At 37.8% G+C, this 23,014-nt stretch overlaps 1 protein-coding gene across 1 annotated transcript in view; it reads left to right on the top strand.

Moving 5' to 3' along the window:
• Positions 1 to 23,014, top strand: part of LOC129130987 (macrophage mannose receptor 1-like) — a 33,215-nt gene that overhangs the window by 4,895 nt on the left and 5,306 nt on the right. Inside the window, exons 5-25 of the mRNA XM_054649714.2 lie at positions 156 to 302; positions 1,455 to 1,637; positions 2,523 to 2,677; positions 3,824 to 3,937; positions 4,813 to 4,928; positions 5,859 to 6,007; positions 6,886 to 7,085; positions 8,365 to 8,492; positions 9,755 to 9,842; positions 10,347 to 10,491; positions 12,770 to 12,805; positions 12,903 to 13,066; positions 13,597 to 13,664; positions 14,452 to 14,552; positions 14,874 to 15,013; positions 16,138 to 16,252; positions 16,832 to 17,013; positions 17,653 to 17,755; positions 18,984 to 19,213; positions 21,179 to 21,344; positions 22,659 to 22,805. Of these exons, the coding sequence (XP_054505689.2) occupies positions 156 to 302; positions 1,455 to 1,637; positions 2,523 to 2,677; positions 3,824 to 3,937; positions 4,813 to 4,928; positions 5,859 to 6,007; positions 6,886 to 7,085; positions 8,365 to 8,492; positions 9,755 to 9,842; positions 10,347 to 10,491; positions 12,770 to 12,805; positions 12,903 to 13,066; positions 13,597 to 13,664; positions 14,452 to 14,552; positions 14,874 to 15,013; positions 16,138 to 16,252; positions 16,832 to 17,013; positions 17,653 to 17,755; positions 18,984 to 19,213; positions 21,179 to 21,344; positions 22,659 to 22,805 (2,877 nt within the window). The remainder of the gene's footprint in view (positions 1 to 155; positions 303 to 1,454; positions 1,638 to 2,522; positions 2,678 to 3,823; positions 3,938 to 4,812; positions 4,929 to 5,858; positions 6,008 to 6,885; positions 7,086 to 8,364; positions 8,493 to 9,754; positions 9,843 to 10,346; positions 10,492 to 12,769; positions 12,806 to 12,902; positions 13,067 to 13,596; positions 13,665 to 14,451; positions 14,553 to 14,873; positions 15,014 to 16,137; positions 16,253 to 16,831; positions 17,014 to 17,652; positions 17,756 to 18,983; positions 19,214 to 21,178; positions 21,345 to 22,658; positions 22,806 to 23,014) is intronic.

Below are 23,014 nucleotides of genomic sequence, written 5' to 3'. Positions count from 1 at the left end.
ACTTCAAGGCAGTTATCCTGTAGGGACAGCTATTTCCTATTAGTGATTCAAGGAATCATAAAAAGCAAATGTGTCTACTGGTAATATGATGTTTCTGTTAATATTTTTTTATTAATTTCTTGCTGTGATATTCTATTTTCTCTTTTTACTTAAAGGAAGTCCCTTCCTGCTCCCTGGGAAAATCTGCGGACTGTTGAATCCCAGAAAGAATGGTAAATGGGAAAACCAGGCATGCAACCAGAGACTAGGCTACATTTGTAAAAAAGGATCCTTCAGTTCAAAGTCTGACATTATGCCCAAAGGTAGGTTAGTCAAGTAAAAAGAAAGTTTTTTATGACTTCTAGAAAGAGAAACTTGTATGCAACATTATTTTTTAACAAAGATGTTAGAAACTTTCGAAAAACACAGCTATACACCACACACACACTTTTATATGCTGCCTTGTTTCTCCCTTTGTGTAATAGGAGAATATTATTATTTTGTTCCATCACTCTGCCTTTCATTCTTGAAAGACAGATTGTAGATGCTCCATCATGGTAACCAGAGCCAAAAGGCAAATTTGCATAAATATGGTAGAAATATTATTCTCCTTTGCTCCAAATGAATACCTGCAGTTACTCATGTATTCATGAAAAAAGTCCTCCTGTGTCTGATGTCTGCAGTTTGCAGTGATTTGGTTTCACATGAGCAGAGCAGGAGCAGCAGCAACACTGACACAGACCTCGTTGCATCTGTGGGCTCCCCCATTGCACCAGCTTGGCTGTGAACATGGCCCAGGTGAGAGGGGTCCCCTGGAGACTGTCACCTGGGAATGTTGTAAAATCTACTTTTCAATAATGAGTTACACTAACAAAAGTAGAGAAATAAATTCAGAGAATCTTTATTCCAGTATTAACATTAAAAAGAAACAGAATTCTATTTTTAAAGCAAGACCAAGGTACGTTTTTAAGAATATAAGTTATAAAAAGGCCACTGAGAGGATATGAAAATCCTGCTAATTTACAAGGTTTACAGACCTGCAGTTGTCAAAGAACTGCTTCATGCTTTTCCATACCTGAAAATAAGTTTGTTGTGAGAAACCATAGAACAGCAGGCAGAGCCAAAGTGAGTCACCACAGTCACCACAAGACTGAGTGACTCTAGGGGACAAAGAGAGGAGAGGCTGATGTCTGCTTTGTTCTCTCTTTTCTCACAGATCATTATTTCAAATTGCATTTCTGAAACAATGTGGGCATTTTTAAGTGGTTCTCTGTTTAAGGAGAATTCATTATATTTACATATTTAGCATCCTGTGCCTTAACGATATTTGCTTTTAATTTGAATGTATTTTGCATTGCCAACTACAGCTTTATGTTTATTCATACAGTTCCATTTTTGTAAAGTGTACTCAAGAGACCTCATCCTAGTGTCCTCTAATTTCCTCTTTATTCTGAAAAATTGTGTTCTAATTTTAGGGGAATTGAGGCCTGTTCAGTGCACGGATGGCTGGTGGCCATATGCAGGTCACTGCTACAGCATACACCGGGACCCCAAAACATGGAAAGATGCTCTGTCTTCATGTAAAAAGCAAGATGGAGATTTGGCAAGCATCCACAACATTGCTGAATACAGCTTTCTAGTGTCACAGCTTGGTTACAGTGAGTATATATGTAAGCCTGTATTGCATTTGCTCCATCTGTGACATAAAAGATGAACTTCATATTAAAGTTTAATATTTCTCTAAATATCACAAGTGAAAGACTGAGTCTGACTTATCATGCTCTTTTATGTTGTTGCTGATGCATAAATACAGAATTATATCTATGTTTATCAAGAAATAAACCACGTTGTAAAACATTACAAAGGAGGAGAAGAAAACAAAAAAACCCAGTATTTTTTCCTGAGACACATAAAGATCTCTAATGACTGCACTTTTGGCACCTATATTCTGTGTACAAGGCTTTAGAACTGAGCTACAAACCTAGAAGATAAGCTTTTGCTAAGATTCAAACCTCTTGCTGATGCTAACCTCTTGCTATATATCCTTCTAAGAAAAAAATATCTTTTCACTTTTGATACGCCTTGGATCTGCAGTAACCAGTTCTGACACTGCAGATGCTGGCCTTGGTGAACACACCTGATGGGCCAACACCTGATGGGCCAACAAGTGTTCTAATGTCCTGGCAGGTCTCTTCATGGCTTGGACTCAGTGTGATCTCCTGAGAGATGGGACGCCAACAGCCGTTCAGTGTCTTCATGCTCAGGACTATTTTGGTGTTCTGAATCACACAAAGCTTGCAAAAATCTTCTGCCACCTGTAAAGAGCCTTATGATCATTAAAATCATCATTTCTGAATGAAATCTGATGGTTTTTCCCCAATATATCTCTCATAGAGATCTAAGAGGAAACAGCATTTTTATAAAAGCGCAAAGACCACCTCTTGTGTACCGCATGCCAAATTTATCACTCCCTGTTGTTCTGCATGTGGAAGCATTCACTGCACGATGGAAAATAACCAAACCTATTTGTTGTCATGCTTCAGAGCCAACAGAAGAGCTGTGGCTGGGTCTGAATGACCTGAAGACTCACTTCTACTTCGAGTGGAGTGATGGGACCCCTGTGACCTTCACCAAATGGCAGCGCCGGCATCCCACCTACACCCGCGGTGTGGAGCACTGCGCCGCCATGAAGGGGCAGGTACAGCATGCACCCCTCTCACAGCACTGCAAATTTCTGACTGCAACCACCCAAAATCACTTATGTGCTTATGCAGGGATCATTCCTTATGCTATCTTGAAGTAGTTTTGCTGCAAAATTAGGTATCAATCAGAAGACAAGTTCAGAGGTCAGGAGACATCAGAAGGAGAGGAAGCATTTTCCTGGTATCCCCTTCTGAAATTCCTTGTCTGGTGAAAATTCTGATCCAGAAATTTTACATTAAATTCTTTCCCTTGGTTTCAGCAAAGAAAAAGCTTAAGCTCTGGGAGAGGAATAGGGATGAACTAGTTTATACCCTATGTGGATACTGTAGGTGTTATTTGCATGCCTCATATTCCAATCAGACAATTTTGTCCCTCAATGTCATGTCACTGAGACCTGGCACTAGGAGACGTTTCTCTAGTTGTCATCTACCTGCCAAAAAAATAATGTAAAATTCTATAGTATTTCTGACTGCTTGACTCACAAATTTTATTTTCTTGCAAGATGGGATTGTTTGATACATTTACCTGCAGATGCATGCACATGTATGCACACACAAAAAGTGTCATGAATTTTGAAAGAAAAAAATTTAAAATGCTGGTATTAAATGTATGCTGTCAGTGACAGAACTTTTATGTCATAGAATAATGTTAATGTTTGTCAGTATTAGGCACCAAAAGAATTGATCCTATATCAGATTTTATGGGGGGATGAGGGGAAAGCTCTTCTTAAATAGACTATATTTTTTTAAAATAGTCAGTCACATTCAGATTCTTTGATGGATAAAATAGTTAAATTTACTGCAAGCCTAGCAGATGTGCATTAGTTTCGTTTAATTAATCTTTTTTCCAGCAGTGTAGTGAAATAGTCTTCTCCAAAAGCAGATCCTATGCACAGATGAAATGGATCTTTGCAAACCCTTTCATTTAAAAGTTATGGTAAGAAGTATTGTTGAAACTTCTAATGTTAATTTCCTTCTTTCACCTCAAAACAGCATTAAAATGGATCTTAAACTAGTACTTAGAGATGTGTCTACTTGTTTTAATAAATCTCCAGCTGGCCTTGTGAAGAAAGAGAAAAACCACTATTTGTGCTTATTAATGCCCTTTCTTGACATTTTTTTCCTTCTCCCTGCTATTCTAGGATGGATTCTGGGCAACTGATGCTTGTAATAAGCAACTTGGTTGCATCTGTAAAAAGAAGCCTTCATCACAATCCTCTGCAAAGGAGACAATCGAGGACCTAGGCTGCCAGAAAGTAAATGCTCTCTCATAAATAATAATCTTTGAAAAAATGTACAGGAATTACTTTGCTAGTTCTTGCTTCTTTTGTATACTGTCTTTGCATCTTATAGAAAATCTACTCTTGAGGCAACCTGGGCTCTTCCTGGTAGCAGTTTACTAATACCATTTTTCATTTCTGTTCTGAAAATTTTCAAGAAAGCTGAGATTCATGGATGTATAAGTGAATGCCCTCCATCCCCAGATGAGCTGCCCTGTGATTCAGAAAAGCATTGTGTCTGTATTGGTCAGCAGAGATCTCTGTAAGAGCAGGAAGAAGTGGGGTTGTTTTACTGATATTCCTCCTTTCTGCTCTCCCTGGAAACAAGCACTTCTGGATTCCTCTTGGCTCAGAAAATCTCCTCACTCCTTGTACTTGGGAGTGACAGGGACAGCTCTGGGGGGCTGTGCTTGTATGCAAATTAATTTCTGTATTGCAATATTTTGGTATTTCATTATGTCTGATTGTGCAGCTCTGGAAAGCTGGAGCTGCAGGTCCCCCTGAATAAATCACAGGCTCCTTATAGACTCAGTTTGCAGAACCTCAATCTTAGAGAGCCCTGGAAAGCCACAGCAAATAGCATAGCCACAATTTTCTTTGAAAAGTCATGTATACAAAAATGAGATGAAAACTGAGATCTTAATGTCATCACTTAAACAAAAAGGCCTCATGTAGGAATGAAGAGCATCAAAGAAAAAGCTTTTATTTACTAACAGATAAGCCCAATCTCATCTTATTTTAAATTCAGCTGCAACAAACTGAGCATTTACTATTTATACACATAAGAGCAGAGAAATTTCTATATTGAAGTGTCTTTCCATTGCACATTAAAAATCTTATGTTTGTCACAGGGTTGGAAAAGATATGGTGTTCACTGTTACTTGGTGGGTTCTGCACTTTTGACATTCTCAGAAGCAAATAAGACATGTGAACAGAGCAAAGCTTATCTAGCTACGGTGGAAAGCAGGTGGGAAAATAACTTCTTTAAAAATCAATGCTTTTAATGGAGAAACTCCCAAGAATTTTCCATTTTTTGATCCCATCAAAGTGTTTTATCAGCATTTTCAAAAAACATTATTGTAGCAAGGCATTCAAAGATAATCCATGCAGGAAAATTAAACCCAAACCAAACATCTCAATGTTGTATGGCTATCACTTAATCTATTACAGCAAATTTCAAATCTCAGGGCTTCTTGAATTAAACAGTTTCCTCTTATCTTTCAATTCATAATTAAAGCAACTTCTGGCTTTGGTGGAGTTTTTGGGGGTTTTTTTTTGCTTGTTTGGTTGGGTTCTTTTGGGTTTTTTGGTTTGCTGGGATTTTTTTCTGTTGGAAAGTAGGTACTACAATTTTCATCTACTTATTGGTAGATGATAGGTAGTTTCTCATTATGATAGGAAAACTTTAATAAAAATATTTTCCTAAACTACCTTCTGAGGAAAATTCTGAACAAATGTAGGAAATCTTCCCCAGAACCTGCCCTCTCCCAGAGCCAGAATGGATCATCTCTAATCTACCTACATCCCTGTCAGCCTTCAGAGGCTACATGGCCCCTAAGGAACAGAACTGCCTTCAGAGGTGATGGGTAGCAGCAAAGCTGACAGCTTGGTCCTGTCTTGGTGGTCTGTTTGAGGCACTTCAGAGATTTGGAAAGACAGTGAAAAGAGTAGAATACAACTAGAAGCCCATGGGAGCAGCAATTTGTGATGTTTCAGATGCATTCAGCTGTAAGGAGAGAGCTGTCCCTCATTAAATTCTTTTGACTGCAGTTTAAAGGGTTTTGTTTGGACTTCACTGAGGAGCTTGTGTTTTGGGGTCATGTTAACACTCCTCTGTATCACTTAAATGAATATTGCACACTAACAGGCTGTGAATGGACACTGTTTCCCACTGCAGAAATGAGCAAGCCTTTCTGATTAGTCTGACGGGGCTGAGGTCTGAAGAACATTTCTGGATTGGTCTCTCTGACACAGAAGAACGAGGGAGTTTCAGGTGGACCAATGGAGAAACTGCTCATTTCACACACTGGAACACAGCCATGCCAGGTAAGCTCTGCATGGGCTCAGCCCCTGCCACAGGAGTGCAGCTGCAGCTCACACAGGTTTGTGCTCCCATTCCCCTGGTTAGAAATTAGAGTGGGGACTGTGTTTTGTGCCTGTGGCTGTAGGTGGCCAATACCATCACTGTGCCACTGTGCCTGACACCAGTGCACCCAGCACTGTCACAGCTGAGCTACAGGTGGTGGTGTAAGTCAACCTCCTGCCAAGGTGTGCAGAGACAGATTTTGGTAGGGTAGACTGAAGGCAATACTGTGTAGGAGTTAACATGGTCCATGGTATAATTATTTTTGCCATTTTTAACACCAGTTAACAGCAGCTCATCAGCTTTAGAAAAATTATTCTGGACAGATTTTTGACCCACAATGTGCACATGTGAGAAATGAGCAGTGAACATGAAACAGTTTGGCATTTCAGCAATACAGCTCAGCAGCTATCTGTGAGCTCTTGCCTTCACACAGCTAGTTATGCCTTAAAACAAACCTGCTGTACTTGACATCACCCTTCTTGAAATTGAGTTACCAGGATATTGAGAACTCCGAAGTACTTGTTAGGTCATCTATTATGCATGTAAATTTAATCAAGGGCCATTTCCCCAGTGATTTCCCCTGGGTTGGCAGATAAGGAAGATTTGTTTTCTGAAGCTGCAAATCTCTGGTTTTGGTAAAGCTGTGTCTGTGAGACTCATTGGCCCATACCTGGCCTCTGACAGTTGATATTAAAAATAGTTTTATATACAGGATATTTTTAATATTCATAGTCTGCATTATTCTTTTCATAATTTCCTATTAATAAAAGCAAAGCTCTCATTCCTTAGACAACAATTAAGGCTTTGATTTTACTCATTTCTTTTCCACATCGCAAAGGGAAAGAGCAAGGCTGTGTTGTCATGGGAACTGGAATTGCAGCTGGATTATGGGATGTTGTTAGCTGTGAGAAGACATCAAATTACCTTTGCAAACAGCGGGCAGCAGGAGTGCCACCTCCGGCCCCTCCAGGCCAGGTGCCTGCGGCCGCGTGTGCCGAAGGCTGGGACAGAGCCTCGCGGGCAGACTCGTGCCTCAAAGTAAGTGTGTGCCCACTTCCCTGGGAGCCCCAGCATGGCCCAGACCAGGGGACAGCGCCCTGGTCACCAGGATGCTGGGACATTATTTGGGAATGATCTTCTCTTTGGTATTCAAAGTGAGAAAACATGGGGGAAAAAATCCATCAAATGTAACGGAAGTCAGCAATGGAAAATTGTGAACACAGAGTGCCATAAATATGCTTTCTTTTATCTACATGCCAGGTGAGAATCTCACCTAATTTATTTGCTTCCAGGAGTTTGGAACTTCAGAAAAAACATCATATTTATTACATCTCAAGAGCTGGCAGTGTCATTTACATAAAACTATGTTTTTGAGGGAAAACATGCCCCTCTGACACCCTTTTCCCACACAGCATGTAATACTTGTAGCAATACTTTTGGATCTGGGTTTAGTTGGTGACTCTTTCCAGCAAGTAAAACTTTTGAGCATTCTCTTGATTTAGCTAAAAATCCCTTAAAAAGCTCTTGCAAAGGACAAAAGGAAAGAAAAGGCAAAACAAATCAACTAAATAAATATGCAGCATTGCTTTTGCATGTCTTTACATAAGTCTGCTCTCACTTTCTTTCCTGAGATTCTCTGCCTGTTGGGAGACCAGAGCTGATTTTATTCCTGTATTTACAGGAGTCTGAGCTTCTTTGTCACATGTAATTATGATTAAATGGTTCTGCCATTTACCAAATTGTTAATTATTGTTTCTATAAAATGTCAAGCACTTAGTCCTGTTAAACATATCCTTAGTCCAAGAATGTATGTTCCTCTTGGCAGAAAGTGTATTTTGTATTTGCATGCTTTCACCTCAATACAAAAACCTCTTCCTCAGCTGGGGTCCACAACCTTCTGTATCCATTTTATCTTTTCCAGTCCAACTCATTGACTTACCCTTCCCCTTTCTTTTCTCAAAAATCTTCTGCTTTCTACTGCAAAAATGCCATGGTTGAGTTTTTCCATCTTTTTTTTGAACTTTTCAGTGGACAAAGTTCCAATTAAGTTACAGATTAGTTTTTTCTCTTCTGTACATTCTGATACTTTTTGTTCTCCTCAGATGCCTATACTACTTTTGCCTTATTTTAAAATAGATGATGCTAAGAAAAAATATTTACACGTCACATTTTTAATGTTTAATATTAGAGGCTTGGACAGGTGTCATGTTGTCTCACTCAAGAATAAAGGTGTGCTAAAATGATGCCGATTTTAATTACAAATATTTTATAAGCTTCACAAATTTACTATTTTATTTTTACTTTTTGTTCTCAATAGTTTTTTGTGAGAGAGGGAAACCAAAAGAAGTCTTGGTTTGAAGCTGAAGAATTCTGTAGAGAAATAGGTGGAAATCTGGTCACAATCAATACAAGAGAAGATCAAATTTTATTATGGCAATTAGCTTCGTGAGTACTTGCATAAGGATTCTTTTTTATGTTCCTGCTATGGTAAATAAAAATTACTTAAAACATATCTGGAGCTGAACAAGTAAGTGAATAAAAATAGCCAAATTTAAATTACATTGATACAAAATTTCAGCATCCTGTAACATTGCTTTAAAAAAAAATCTTGGGTATTTCAGAGGCTTAATATTTTGGTAATTTTCATCAAAGGTTTTAGAAAGGCTGTTTTCCAGATTTATAAATTTCTTACATGTTAGTCCTCTTCCTAAAGGGAGAAAATAAAACATTCAGCTCTGACTGGCATTTGTAGCTGTCTGCAAATCTTCTTTGACCAACTTATTCAAAAAATCCCTTGAGCTACTGTGTAATGTATACCAAAATTCAAGGACTTAACGTGATTTTTTTTTTCTGACTATAAACTAAAGAATCCTGAAATCAAAGAGTAATTCATTTCAGTTAACCTTTGGTAGCATTGTAGATGCCATGTCTTGCTCATGACGTATAAACTGTGACATTATTTTCCCCTCAAATTAGACCAATATTTTGATTGTATTTCATAAGGTCAAGACAGGTCAATGACACCTAATATAGAGCTTTTAACCAAAACTGTTTCACATAGTGGAGAATTGGGGTTTACTTTCTGAAACAGATTTAAAATTTTCCTATTGAGAAGTTTTTGTGATCTTACCCTTAATTTTTATATATATTTCGGTATTGTGATCACCTGAATGTGGTTTTATTTGTCTGTTAAGTCTCTGCTTTAGAGTATAAAATATTTGTGGAAGGAAATCTTTGTGTTATGCAGTGACTGAAATAGTAATTTTATTTGGTCCATAGGCATGACAAGATAAAGAGCATGAAATATTAACTAAACTACTTAGGAAGAGCTAAGAAGAAAATGAAACCAGTTGAAAATCAATCCTCACTATCCTTATTAGTTAAATAAACATCTATTTATGCTTTACTTTTGCTAAAGTCTCGGTCTTTCACCTCATACTACAACCGAGATCTGTGCTACATCCACAGGGATGGGAACCTGAGCTGGCTCTGGGCCATATCACTTTAACTTATTTTTAAATATGAGAAGTCTTAGCCCAACACAGAGCACTATCACCTCCCTGACAGAGTGCAGGGAGTGAGCTTGGCTTTGGCCACAGCTCTCAGTTCAGGTGTGACAGAAAGCAGGATACTTCTGTGCTTTTCAGGATTTATATCCCAGCCTTTCTTTCTATGCTTATATATCTATATTGTATGAATTATTTTAGGGACAAAGGACTCAACACTCAGGCTTTCTGGATTGGTTTGTTTCTCTTAAATCCTGATGAAGGATTTTCCTGGATTGATGGCTCCCCTGTGAGTATTTATTTGCTGGATATTAATTGACTTTCTGTCTTTTAGAAGATAGAATATATACTGAGTAGCTGCAGTGCACTGTCCTAACACGGCATTGCCTGTGTTTCACCCCTGGTACCATGTTATATCCCACCTTTGACAGTCTGTGCCCTTAGATCTTTACAGCCTCCCAAAATGGGCACTGCTGTGTGGCAGTTCAGGGAAGTCCAGTTGCAAACTTTCACAAAACAAGATAAATGTGGCTCCCTCTGTCCATCAGTTTTTCTTTTATCAAACACATGGTTTTCTATACCATGTAGTCCCTTCGCCTTCTTCAGGGGGTGGTGGGGAAAGTAACCTGACCAGCATAACCTTCACAGCTCCCTCAGGTCTGTTTGAACTCCTAGTGATCCTATAAAAAAGGTACTTGAGATGATGAGATACTGAAATTGTGTCACAATTGCAATCTCAATAACTTCTATTCAGCTCAAATCACTCAGTAACTGATATGTATTTCCAACACAGGTAATTTATGAGAACTGGGAGGAAGATGAACCCAACAACTACAAAGAACTTGAACATTGTGTTATGTTTAATAGATCACCCCAAATGCGCTGGAACGACTTGCACTGTGAACATTTACTTAATTGGATTTGTGAAACAAAAGAAGGTATTATTACTTCCCCATTTAATTGGAGCAATAAACACAAGCTTAAAAAGCAAATTTTATGGATTTAAACAAATTGAAAGGAAGAAAGACACTGGGAATTGTTCATTTTAAAACCAGTTGCAGTGAAGGCAACACATAAAGCAGGCAGAATGAATTGAAATATTTCTCTTGTCCTTGGGTTCAGGAGTGACCCTATTACTTCATCTCTAGTTTTATCTCTTTCTAGAATGGCTTCAATAAATTTGTGAAGCAAAGGTACTTATCCCCTTTCCTTTTATTACTCCCTCTATTTCTATCTATCTGCTTCAGTCTTCCCTGGGATAGCTGCAGACACAGGACACAGAGTTCTCTCTAGGGACTTGAAAAAAGCTTTGCTTACCACTGTGAAACAACTAATGAGAACCAAGGGGGGGATAAGAACCAGCAACTCTGAAAACCCAATCTGATCAAAAGTGGAGGTTGGTATAACCTTGATGGACTCCTGCATCCACCAGCCTTGCCTGGAAAGCAGGGCCCCAGTGCCAAAACTCCCCCACCTGGTGCCAGGCCCACAAAATGGACCTGACAGATGTTGAGGTGCCCCCCAGCAGGAGATAGGAATGGGGTCTGTGTGGCCTGAAGAGATCAAGTGACAGCTGACAATGAAAGAACTTGTTTTGCTTGCTCAGTTCTACTTCTACATCCCTGCTTCCTGGTTGCAAACTGAGTATTTGTATGCATCTCCATGGAGAAGGAGATTTTTAAAACCTTCTTGAAACAACAAGAAAGTTGGATACACACAGGGAACTGGGAGGCACAATAGGAAGGTGGAGGGATAAGCAATTACATAGAAACACTGAGTGTGTCTAATATTTGATGACTCTGCCAACAAAACCCTTGAAGGGTGAATAAGGCACCATGGTAACATTGAAAAATTGCTTAACCAAAAAGGAAGAATCACTGTTCCCTTTTGGTAAATTAGTCACACAAGTGCACCATCCAAGCCCTGATTTCTGCATACCAGCTCAAAGCAGCACATCCTGTGCAGCCCTTTCTGGCACACTGAGGCTGCTGCTTTGGATGGATGTGTCCCTCTGCTCTTGGTGAGATTACTCAGAAGGAGCTCAGAAACCACGACACAAAGACTCTGATCAGTTTATCTTCATCCTAGATGACCTTTCAAAAGCAAGAAAAAAAAAATCAAGGAATTAGTCTTGTAATTGTGAATCTAGATTATGTGAGGAGCAGCATGAGAGAAGACGTGCTCAGATGTGAATTCCCTCATGTGCACTCAAGACACCTATTTACAAAAGATATTCCAGCTTTCTAAAAACAATGAATGTTACAATTATGTTAGGATTAAACAATAAAATCAAAATGACCAGAAGTATATAAATTAATAATGAAGACACTGAGATAATTTTAGTTCTATTTTTCACTAAATACTTAACAAGTAAGTGTTTAAATGATCCCAAAATAATTTTACTTGATTTTTCTTTTTTGTTGTTGTTTATTTCTCATCAAACTATTTCTATCATTTCTATAATAATGTGTTTCTGTCCATCAAACCACAGAAGAAATGTGAGAATCAGTAGTCCAGAGGTACAAAATAACAGGCATTCATATGAAAGCAGAGTTTCCTTTGAGAAGCTATAGCTGGCTCTGGGAATACAGCTAATTTGCTTCCTCCTGATTCAATTTGTAATCAGATACTTGAGCTTGATGTCTATTGGCTCTCCAGGACTCTTAAAAACAGACTGTCCTAGTAAAAGCCAAGTCATCAGGAAAGGAAGAATTCATTGACACACTGGAAGTTACATCTGACTTTAACAATAAACCAGCATTTCATTTTCAGTACTTGTAGTCTATTACCATCTCAGTAAGCTTTAGAATTTACTATATTGGATTATTTTGTTTGGCTCTAATCCCAATAATATTTAAAAAAAAAGTAATCATAGAGTATCAAGTGAAAATGCTAAAACAAATTCTCAAAGTAATTTTTGTTTAATCTACCACAAATTTACTGTGAAATATGTATTTTTTGACACAGTGCTTTTGGATGTACATTACTGTAATGTACATATTTTTCACTAGCTAAATATTTCTAAATTATACACTTACTTTAATATGGCAGAATGTGCTCTAAATTCTTGAAAATTATCTGATTCATAGTTTGCTTGGTGGGTTTGGCTTTTTCCCATCTATTTTGCAAAGCATATGAAACTACTTAAAGCAAACATTTCTGATTTTCTTTTTTTTTAATTTGGGATGTTGCTTATGAAAATCTCCTATTTTACAGGTACATTGATAAAGCCTGAAGCAAACTACAAGCTTGGTAGGTTTTTTTCCTCTTTCACAAAGATTATTGTATAGTTTTCAGACTTTGTACAGACCAGATAGGAAAGCACTATATATGATTCTTTATCTTTCAGACTATCAGCTCACCAGTGACGGATGGATTATATATGAAAATAAGCAGTACTATTTCAGCAAAGAACATGTCCATATGGAAGAAGCACGGAGAATTTGTCAGAAGAATTTTGCTGATCTTATTGTCATTGAGAAAGAAAGCAAAAGACGATTTCTGTGGCACTATGTAAGCAGAAAGCCTATTAATTATATATATAATTCAATATATATATTGAAGTTTGAAGCACAGCTGGTGATAAAACACAGGGAACATACTAAATATTTAGCAAGGCTGGAATCCTGAGCTATTGTCCTATATTACTTATTTATAGAGCAATAGATTTGTTCAGACCTGTAAAATTACTATTGTTTTTAATAGGTAGAGGAAAATGCACATATTAAAGAGGTATGAAAATATTAAAGGTGCAACAAAGGATAGTTCAGGCCCAGGTAGCTTATCTTTTCTAATATATGTAGTGTTCAGCACAGTGATAGTTGCTTTCCTGTCCAGTGGATTCCTCACTCCAGGATGTTCCACATATCTCTGTTGCCTGCTTGAAACCTAAATCTGAACCTACCATTTGCTTATGTGAGATTCCAATTAAAAAAAAAAAAAAAAAGGAAAAATAAATCACAGGTATGATTAATTGCCTTTCAGATTTTTACTTGACATTGAGGAGCAATTTAGTGCTTAACTATTAATTATTTCTATTTTAGATTTACACAAAACACAGAAGAAAATCATTTTTCATTGGCTTAATTGTCAGCTTTGATCAGAGATTCAGGTGAGTAAAGAAGAACTGCTAATGGACAAAAAATGATGGGAATTTCATCTTCAGGAAGCATTTCTGTGTGCTTTCATCTTATAAGTTAAAAACTGTTGTACAACTGACTTCTGGATAGTTTTAAGGAGATGTCTCAGATCCAAAGTATTGCATTCTTCTGTATTTAAGCAGAGAAATTCATTTTCCTTCCAAACTTGGGAGAGCAAACTCAATAAAAATTCATGGCTAAGATTCAGCTCACTTAATGCTTTACACTGCAAGGACTGCAACCCTGCATAAGTAGGGAGGACAAGCAGCTAATTTTAAGATGTAATTTACCTGACCCACACTTGACATCAACCTAAGGGTGAGATTCACCCTGACCAGATCTCCAACGGCTACAGAGAAAGCCTGGGAAATTTTGATTAAATGTATATATAAAGGTTAAATCAAATTATTCCTACATGGTTCAAGTTACGTGAGCTGGAAGCAAGAAGTGTAAGTAGCATCTACTCCAACAGTTTTCTGAAATTTCTGGCAGGAAACTTGTTTTAACATCCATTTGTAGAAGACTTTCAGGAGGACACCTTTCTGGGATGTGAAGGACGTCCACCCATGCCCTGAATGTGGCAGTACTAAACAGATGAGAGGCAGCAGTAGGGCTGTGGCTATGTCCCCCCAGGATATGTAGAGCTTTTGCCCTCTGGTCACTGCTAATACCATGCTTAGCCCTGTGCCCAAACAGACCTTGTGAGTAACTGACTGCTGAGATGTCTGCTGGCAGCCACTGTCCCCTTGTGTCTTCCAGATGGCTGGATGACAGCCCAGTGAATTACGTTGCCTGGGCTCCAAATGAACCCAATTTTGCAAACAATGATGAAAACTGTGTGATAATGTCAGAAGATTTTGGTGAGTAAAATAGCAACAAGAAATATTTGGGTAAAATTTAGCATCAAAATCCAAAATGTTTGGTACATACTTAAATTTGAGGCTACCCCACAGAGAGGTAGTTCAACAATACTGACATTTTTTCATAACACACTCAAGTTTGAAACTGTGTCATCACTTAGAAAAGAAACATATTACAGAGGAAGGGGGAGTGTATTTGGGTAAACATGTTTCATTTGTGCTTTATGAATGCCATCTGAGCCTGATTGCTGTAGTGGTTACACAAGAGTTTCTCTCTATTCTGCAATCTTTAAACAATTATCTGTATTCCATTTCTTTCAGGCTTATGGAAAGACATAAGTTGTGCTGTGAAAAATGCCTTTATCTGTGAAAGGCAAAATTCAACTTACTCAGGATTTGCTCCTTCTGTACTTCCACCTCTGGGAGGATGTCCTGAAACTTGGCTTTTGTTTGAAAATAAGGTACAGAAATAAATATCAGACATATTTAGCAAATTTGTTCTAGGTGAAGAAAACAACTATCCCTTTTATCTCATGAAATAAATTCTTTCTCTTTAAACACCAATTTACTAAGAAGTATGCTAGTTAGCAGTGTACTGCATTTTCAGGTTGGCAAATTTGTAACTAAATATTAAAAAAGAGGTGATTTGAATGTTCAAAATAAGTGACCAGGTGTCTTTAGCTATAGCTACTTTTCTAGTTTCTAGATACTTCTGCTTATTTTAGGCATTTTTACTGCATGGAAATCCTGATCCATTATCCTTATCTGTAAATGTAACCCTGTTTTTCTGAGTAACAATGATGAAAAAATGAAAGGTCACACTTTTCATAAGTAATTGGCCATCACAGCAACTCATCCTAAGCTGAGTAACACAAAAAGCAATAAATGTCAAATCAAATATAAAAGACAAGCAAGCATTGCTTTCTGCTAAGTTAAGCAAAAAAACCTGAACATACGAACTTTTCAAAAACCCAAAAAGCAAACAGAGGAAACCCAAAAGTCAATTCCACAATTCCACAATGCAATCAATAGGAGAAGTTTTTATGCATTCAAAAAAAAAAAAAGGGCATGAGGAGGGAGGAGCCATGTCTTCTGTCCCTCAGAAGATACACAAAAAATATTTTACACTGCTATTCAGGGAAAACACCCTTTCAGAAGGGCACTTCTTCCTGACACTGTTCCACTCATGTGAGTTCTCACATGAGCTGAGGTTTTAGCACTCCATCTGTGGTATATAATTGAAAAAACTTGACCCGAGAAATTACTACCTGCTCCAAATTAGGTTCACAATCAGGAAATAGTTCCAGTCCCTCAAAAATTCTACTTTTCAGCAATTTAATTCCTCAAAAGCTTTTGGTGGTTGTCTGTTCTTTCCCAGCAGTGACCCCACACGATGGTAGGTGCTGTGCACATATCACTGGGATTGGCTGGGTCTCCTTCCTGCTGGCTGACAATATTTGTGTTCCAGCAGATCCCCCATCTGCAGCTCTTTGCATGCAGGGACTAGCACGGAATTAATCCAAACCAATGTTCTTAATATTCTTCGACACCCAGAAGTCTGTCTAATCCTTTATTCTCTCCACAGTGTTATAAAATATTTGGATCCAGAGAAGAAGAGAAACTAACTTGGCACTCAGCAAGAAGTGTTTGTAGAGAATTAGGGGGAAATTTGGCCTCTATACACAATAACCAAGTGCAAGGTATGACACGTGAGCCTTACAGCACTGCATATGAAGCCACATATTTCACCATCTAACGATGAGCCTGAACCTGCCTCTAGACCTAAATAACCTGTGAAGAAAGACCTGGAGGTGTTTGATCCAGAGGGAAGACTGGAGTGAGATATTATGACATTTCCCAAGTTTTGGCAAATGTCATCTGTGGAAGGAATAGAATAATCTATTGCCCATGGTTGGGGAAGATGGGATAAATTGTAATAGTTTATAGTCATGAAATGCTCACAGATATTCAAGTTAGACATTAAACAGACATCCATCAGAAATTACATATCTGCAGTTGATGCTACCTTGGGAAAGAAATGTTTTCCTTTTTTCCCCCCTCTTTTTTTCCCTGAAATCAAACTGCTTCAGTTTGATTACCCATTGTAATTTTTTCTTTTACCATTCACTCATAGCCTAATAACACTGAGGTTGGTATTTCCAATATACTTAGAAAATGAATGCTTGTTGTTTTATTCATAATTTGATTTACGTGGAATTTGAAAAAAAGGAAACTCTTCAGGTACTTTTTATTTTATTTTTAAATCTATTTTCTATCAGCTTTCCTCACCTTCCACCTAAAGGATGTTGCCAATGAAACATGGATTGGGCTGAATGACATTAACAGTGAGAATACATATCTCTGGACAGACGGAAGCATTTTTGACTATTCAAATTGGGCCCCAGGATTCCCATTCAGAGATAATTTCATGGTGGTTGACTGGAAGTATATTACAATAGAGGTAAACAAATAAATCAGAAAATGCATAACATAAATGACATAATGTTTGAGTATACCAGCCTGACTTCTGTCTCAGCAAAGATCTGATCCTTAATGGCTTAAAGCAGAAGTGAATGGAAATTTCAAAGATCAAATTTTTAAAGCTTTAATCAGAAATTAATAGGCCTGTTTAGTATCTAGGCCTTATCTCCTTTGTCAAAGTCTAGAAATGCAGAAAAGGAATCTTTACTGCTAGAATTAATTACACTTTTTATAATTATTGTATTTTAGTGAAAATATTCAGTGTTACTAGTTGTGCTTTTTATTCTGGTTTATTGTTTTTCCTTGTATGATGCAAATCCAAATGAAACTCCAACAAATTCAGTACCGATTACCATTAACTCCATAGTAAAAACAGCTTCAATACATTCCAAGGAATTTTAATTAATGGATAAAAGTTCTTGCGGCAATCTGCCAATGAAAGTACATTTGCTCAAGATATATAATAGAATACATTTAATTTCCAACAAGCAGTGCATGAAAAGAACCAGAAAACTAGAAGACAAAGCTATTAAATTTTTCTCCTCACACCTATTTCTATTATTTTGCCGGAAATTTTGCATTTTATCAGCAACAATTCTATTTTTCATTTTTTCCCCAGACTGATTGTATTGCAATGACAAGAAGATCTGTAGATCATGCAGGATTATGGGAAAATACTGACTGCCAGCATAATAAAAGCTATATTTGCCAGATGGACAGCGGTAAGTTTTATTTTCCACTTTTTTTTCTTTTGTTGCAAAACATTTACTGAACAATGCAACCATTACAACTCAGAGAAGCTGACCTCACCTACGCTGCAGACACCCACACTTAAATCATGTGCCTGGCACGCAGATGCTTTGAAGATAGGATTCACCTTCTTAATCATAAGAAAAATGCCCAAACCAGGTTCCTAGAAGGTCTCTGCCTTCAAAATGCCTGTTTTCTCTATTAACAGAAATGTGTAACCATCTGTGCTTTACCCAACTATCACAGAGACCTGAATGCAATTATTTTGCAAATACAATACAAAAAGACAAATCCCTCAGTGACCTCCAGCTGGGGGTCAACCGGGGCCAATTAAACTGATTGGTTTGCTCATCAGTCTCTAGCAAGGCCTTCATATCACAAGAACAGCAATACTCAGAAGGACAAAAGTTCCAGTTTTCTTCATGGGGCCTTAGGGTGGGAGACACATCCGGAGCACAGCTGCACTGCAGAGTCTGCAGGAACAAAAACAGGGAACTGCTGAGCAGCAAGGCAAAATAGAGGAAGAAGCCACAGCTGGGTCAGATGATTCACAGCTCTGTCCCATGCAAGTGCAGAAAGCTGCATGAGGATGGCACCAGCAAAAAAAATTGCCAGGGCATCCTCATCAATGACTGAATACAAAGTTTGCATCTTTTCTTGTGCCCCCATCACTACCTCTAGGCCCTTGTCTTCTACTTCTGCATATATAATTATAGGTACAAATACAGTTTCCTTTTTCACTTCATCCTACAAGGGAAGGATGTAGCAGCATGGTCATAAAATTTCTTTAGAAAGACATTATTTTGAGACTGAAGTGGTGTGAAGATTTTCGTCCTGTCATCATGCCTGGTAAAAACTTCACCTGCACTGTGGTGGAGGGACATGGAGAGCTTTGGGAGGAGGATCATGGTGGAATTAGTATTGGCATAATTTAATCTGGACAGTCTTTGTCTATAGATACACACAGCTCATGCTCTGCCTCTCTCTAATCCTTGAATGTGTTTTTACACCATAGTTTAAAATAATTCCAAACGCCATTAAAATAAATCTCTTTGGCTCTATGTAAGAAATGCTGTTACTTGATGCTTGTGCTGCCATGTTATATTCATCTGTTACTTAAAAGTAATACTGCTATCCAGCAGCTAGTAAATTTTCACTGTTTTCTCCTATTCCTTTCAAATTTGTACCTCTTTCCTACAGAGCCTGAACTGTTTCACCCCACAAGTGCTCCAGATTTCGATTTTGTCCACTATGGTAACAGCAGCTATTTAATCATTCCTTCTAAAATGAATTGGGAAGAAGCAAGAAAAGCATGCAAGGAGAAATCTTCAGAGCTTGCCAGCATTTTTGATTATTACAGTAATATATTCTTGGTGCTGCAGGCAGTGCAGTATGGAGAGCCCTTATGGATTGGGCTCAACAGCAATGCGGTAAGATTAAATTAATAGCTGAGAAAGTTAAATGCTGCTACTATTAGCAGGAAATGTATAGCATGAACAGATTTAGAAACCTAGGAATGGTGGACAGTCTCACATCTTTTAAATTCATTGATCTTAAATCATTAGACTCCATTTTAAGCAATGGAGAAGGATGAGAACCTTTGGTGGTGATGGACTCTCTTTACTAGTTCTATGTGAATCTTGGAAACTTAGGTAAAAACATTTGGTAAACTTTCAGATGGCCATTTTTAGGAGTGGTGACCCCTACCCAACGAGTTCAAGATGGTCAGAAGAGCTAGTGCCTCATGATCATTGGCAGCTGTAGCTTTTCCATTACATTTTGGTTCAAGAGGGTTCATAGGCCAAACCACACACCTTTGAACACACACTCTTGGTTATACCTGCTGGTCCTAAAGCTTAAAATCAGTAAAAGCTATATTGCACCAGATGTAGTGAATACTGAGATCCAGGCCCACTTCTTTGTAAGGCAACACTCAAGTGACAATCACTCTTATTAGCTCTGTGACTGAGTGAAAAATTGAACTTCAGCTTCCTCACTGAATATGCAGTTGCTAAATGCACTAAATTATCATGTTTCTATTTCATTGTTCTTTGATCTGACTAAACTGCCTTGATAATAAAAATTAGTTTCTTCATCAATAATAGTCATCTTAACTATTCATTGTTTTTACTAATTGTGATTCCACTCTGATATATAACACTGCAAAACATGTCTGAAATTCAGTATCCCTAGGGATAGTTATAATAAATATTGTGTAAAAATAGCATTTCCACTTATATGATGCAGCAACACTCTGATAAAGCCCCTCAGAAGCCTGAAAAAATTGTCTGATAAAATGAACTTGTTCCTGAACAGTACATATTTCCACAGTTCTAACAGTGTCATCTCTTCCTCCATCAGAAAAAAAATGCTCACATAAGTGATGGGAAGTCACCAACCTTAAAAGAAATCCTTCCACTAGCAAAAGTCCACAGGGCATCTCTACCCAAACCAAAATAGTAGTGTTTAAGTCCACTTGACACAAAAGTTGGTTGTTTTTAGTCATAGCAATATGATTTAGAAAGCAGCTAAAATCTCATTTTGATTAAGCTTGAATCACCAGACAGTCCCCTGGTACTTATAAACAAGCCATCCTTGATCTTGCAGGGTCAAGCTTTGTGGTTCCTCCTTTTCCCCAGGCAGTGAGTGACCTTGCCCTGATGATGCCAAGCTCAGTATGACCTTGTGCACCTGGCATCCCTCTTGACACAGCTAGACACTGCAGTGAGATCACATCTTATCCCCCTCTTTTTATTGCCAGCAATATATTGTCTGTGTCTTTTCCCTTTTCCTTGTAATTCTTCTGATTCTTCGTGGAAAGGAAAAAAGGGGAGGAGGAAGAAAGACTAAACAAAGACTCAAGAATTCCTGCTTGACATATTTCTCTTTTGCTTCTCACAAAGTAATAATTTTCTCTAGTTCCTCATAGTGATGGCTGCAGTTTACTCCTGAATGTTTCTCCTCAAAACTGCTGGAGCTTAGAATCCTTGTCTGATAGCCAACTCTGAGATCCATTTCCACCTGAGCTTTCCACTGGTTTCATGTTCTTGGTCTTCCTGCTTCTTCATGGTCTTCCTGCTTTTCCTGGAGATCTGACTCTTCTGGGATGGTGATTCCACCTTACAATATTGTCTGACAAGGGACTGAGTCCCCAGGGAGCATTATTTAGCCTTTGAAACAATTCCATGGGCTGTTCCAGCATGGGAGCCATCCTGCTGTGTCTGGCTTTTATGTTGCTGAGTCCTGATTCAACCAGTATTTTAACAGTACTAGGACAGATACACAAACTGAGCTGCCTGTATCACTTTGAAAATGTGCTTCTGTATGACTGCATTTAGGTGAAACAGCAGACAAGAGTTTACAAAAGTTAGGTCAAGTGTCTGTTTCAATTTCAGAATTATGGATATTATAGATGGACCAATAAAAGGAAAGTAAGCTTTTCTAAGTGGGACTATGGAGAACCAAAACAGAAAACAGCCTGTGTCTATCTATCACTCTCTGGGAAATGGAAAACAGCACGTTGTAATGAGAAACATCTTTCTGTCTGCAAAAAATCTGAGGGTAAGCAATGGCAATGACTTTTGGTTTTATGGCAGAAACCTTGCTTTGTCTGCTTTGCCTGAATTAGAAATTTCTAAGTATATATCAAGAATAATAAGGCTGGGTATGTACGGTTAATACATTTATTTTGCATGAAAATGTGTTATTTTGATGGAGTTGGCATTCACCAGCCAAGATCTTGCCATTTTACTGGACTGGAGTGATAGCTGCCATGGGGGCAGGCAGACAGATCATAGAGGTTGTGGGAACATCAGGCATCTCACATTGAGTCTAGAATGTAAAGTGTTTTGCTGACAGAGGTTTTATGGGAAGGTCAGTAATCAGTGAATTCCACTGAGTATAAAATGAATTTCATTTCTTCAATATAAACACATCATTCCTACAATGGTTGTTACTTCATTGCTATTGGATTCCAAAAACTGGATATAGGAGAAAGAGTTGTATCTGATTAGAAAGGGTCTGTAATTGGCCCTAAAATAAGTTCATACTTCATAGGGTTTGTATGGGAAGAATACTACACAATAAAACTACAGGCAAACCTCAGGATGGGACTGGATTTTTGCTTTCTCATTTGTATTAGAATAACATCTGTTAGCTCCAGTGACACACACTTAATGGAAACTCAGTTTATTTGGGGAGTTTTGGGTTTGTTTTTGTTTTGGGTTGGAGATTTTGTGGGTTTTTTAATTAGTTGGTTGTTTTTTCTTTTCTTTTCTGGGCCCAGCTTTGGACTTCAAAGCTGTTAATTTGCAACTTTTGTTTTAAAACCACAAGTACTAAGTGACAATGTTGCCTTTTCTTTTCATAATGTCATTGCTTGTAGGAAAATGAGGGGTTACTACATAAATTATCAATGAGCCTCAGATTACTCTATGCTTTGTCAGATATAAAGATGTTCAGAAATTTGGATTGTTCTCTTGAGGAAAATATTAAATGGGGCATTTCTATTATATGATACTTCATTTTAAATAAAACTTACTTAAACTTTTTGAGAGTTTGGGAGTTTTCTAGGGATTATAACAAAACAAACGAGAACCAAAATTCTTGAACACTCAAGTATCCTTGAAACAGTCCAAGTTTGATTTAGTTAGTAACAGAGAAGAGCACAGATTCACACTGAGTCATCCTCTCACAGCTGACCAGTCCTGATCCTCATTATCACTCTTGACTTAGACACTGATAATTCTAGCGCTGTGTGCCAAAAAATACTTTAAACTCTTTTAAGATAAGGTGGTTTTAATGTTTGATTTCATATATGAAGAACTGCAATCCTTACTGAATGAAAAAGTATTTATAATATCTCATTTCTTCTAGATGTAGTTCCTTCTGATCCCCCCCAGGATGTTGGACAATGTCCTGAATCTGATCACATATCTTGGATTCCTTTCCGAAGCCACTGCTATAACTTCAATGCCAATGAAATGAGCTGGGCTCAGTCTGTGACTCAGTGCATTCAATCAGGTAATTATTATTTGTACCCAAATATAGAACTTCAATCTTGACATTAAAAAGAAGTCTTGAAAAAATCTTGAAAAGTAATAATGCAAAATCTACAAATATTAAAAATAAGGAATAAATGTCTCATTTATTTTTTACTGTTATGTGCTTTTCAATTATGTTGTGTTTAAGCTGATTTCCTTGTTCTATTTTTCCAGCTGTGCTTGTTTCTT

This window comes from Agelaius phoeniceus, chromosome 1, assembly GCF_051311805.1.
Source record: "Agelaius phoeniceus isolate bAgePho1 chromosome 1, bAgePho1.hap1, whole genome shotgun sequence".
In the NCBI taxonomy this organism is placed as follows: Eukaryota; Metazoa; Chordata; class Aves; order Passeriformes; family Icteridae; genus Agelaius; species Agelaius phoeniceus.
Note: the sequence above shows the minus strand (reverse complement) of the source record. Positions and strands in the feature narration are given on the sequence as shown.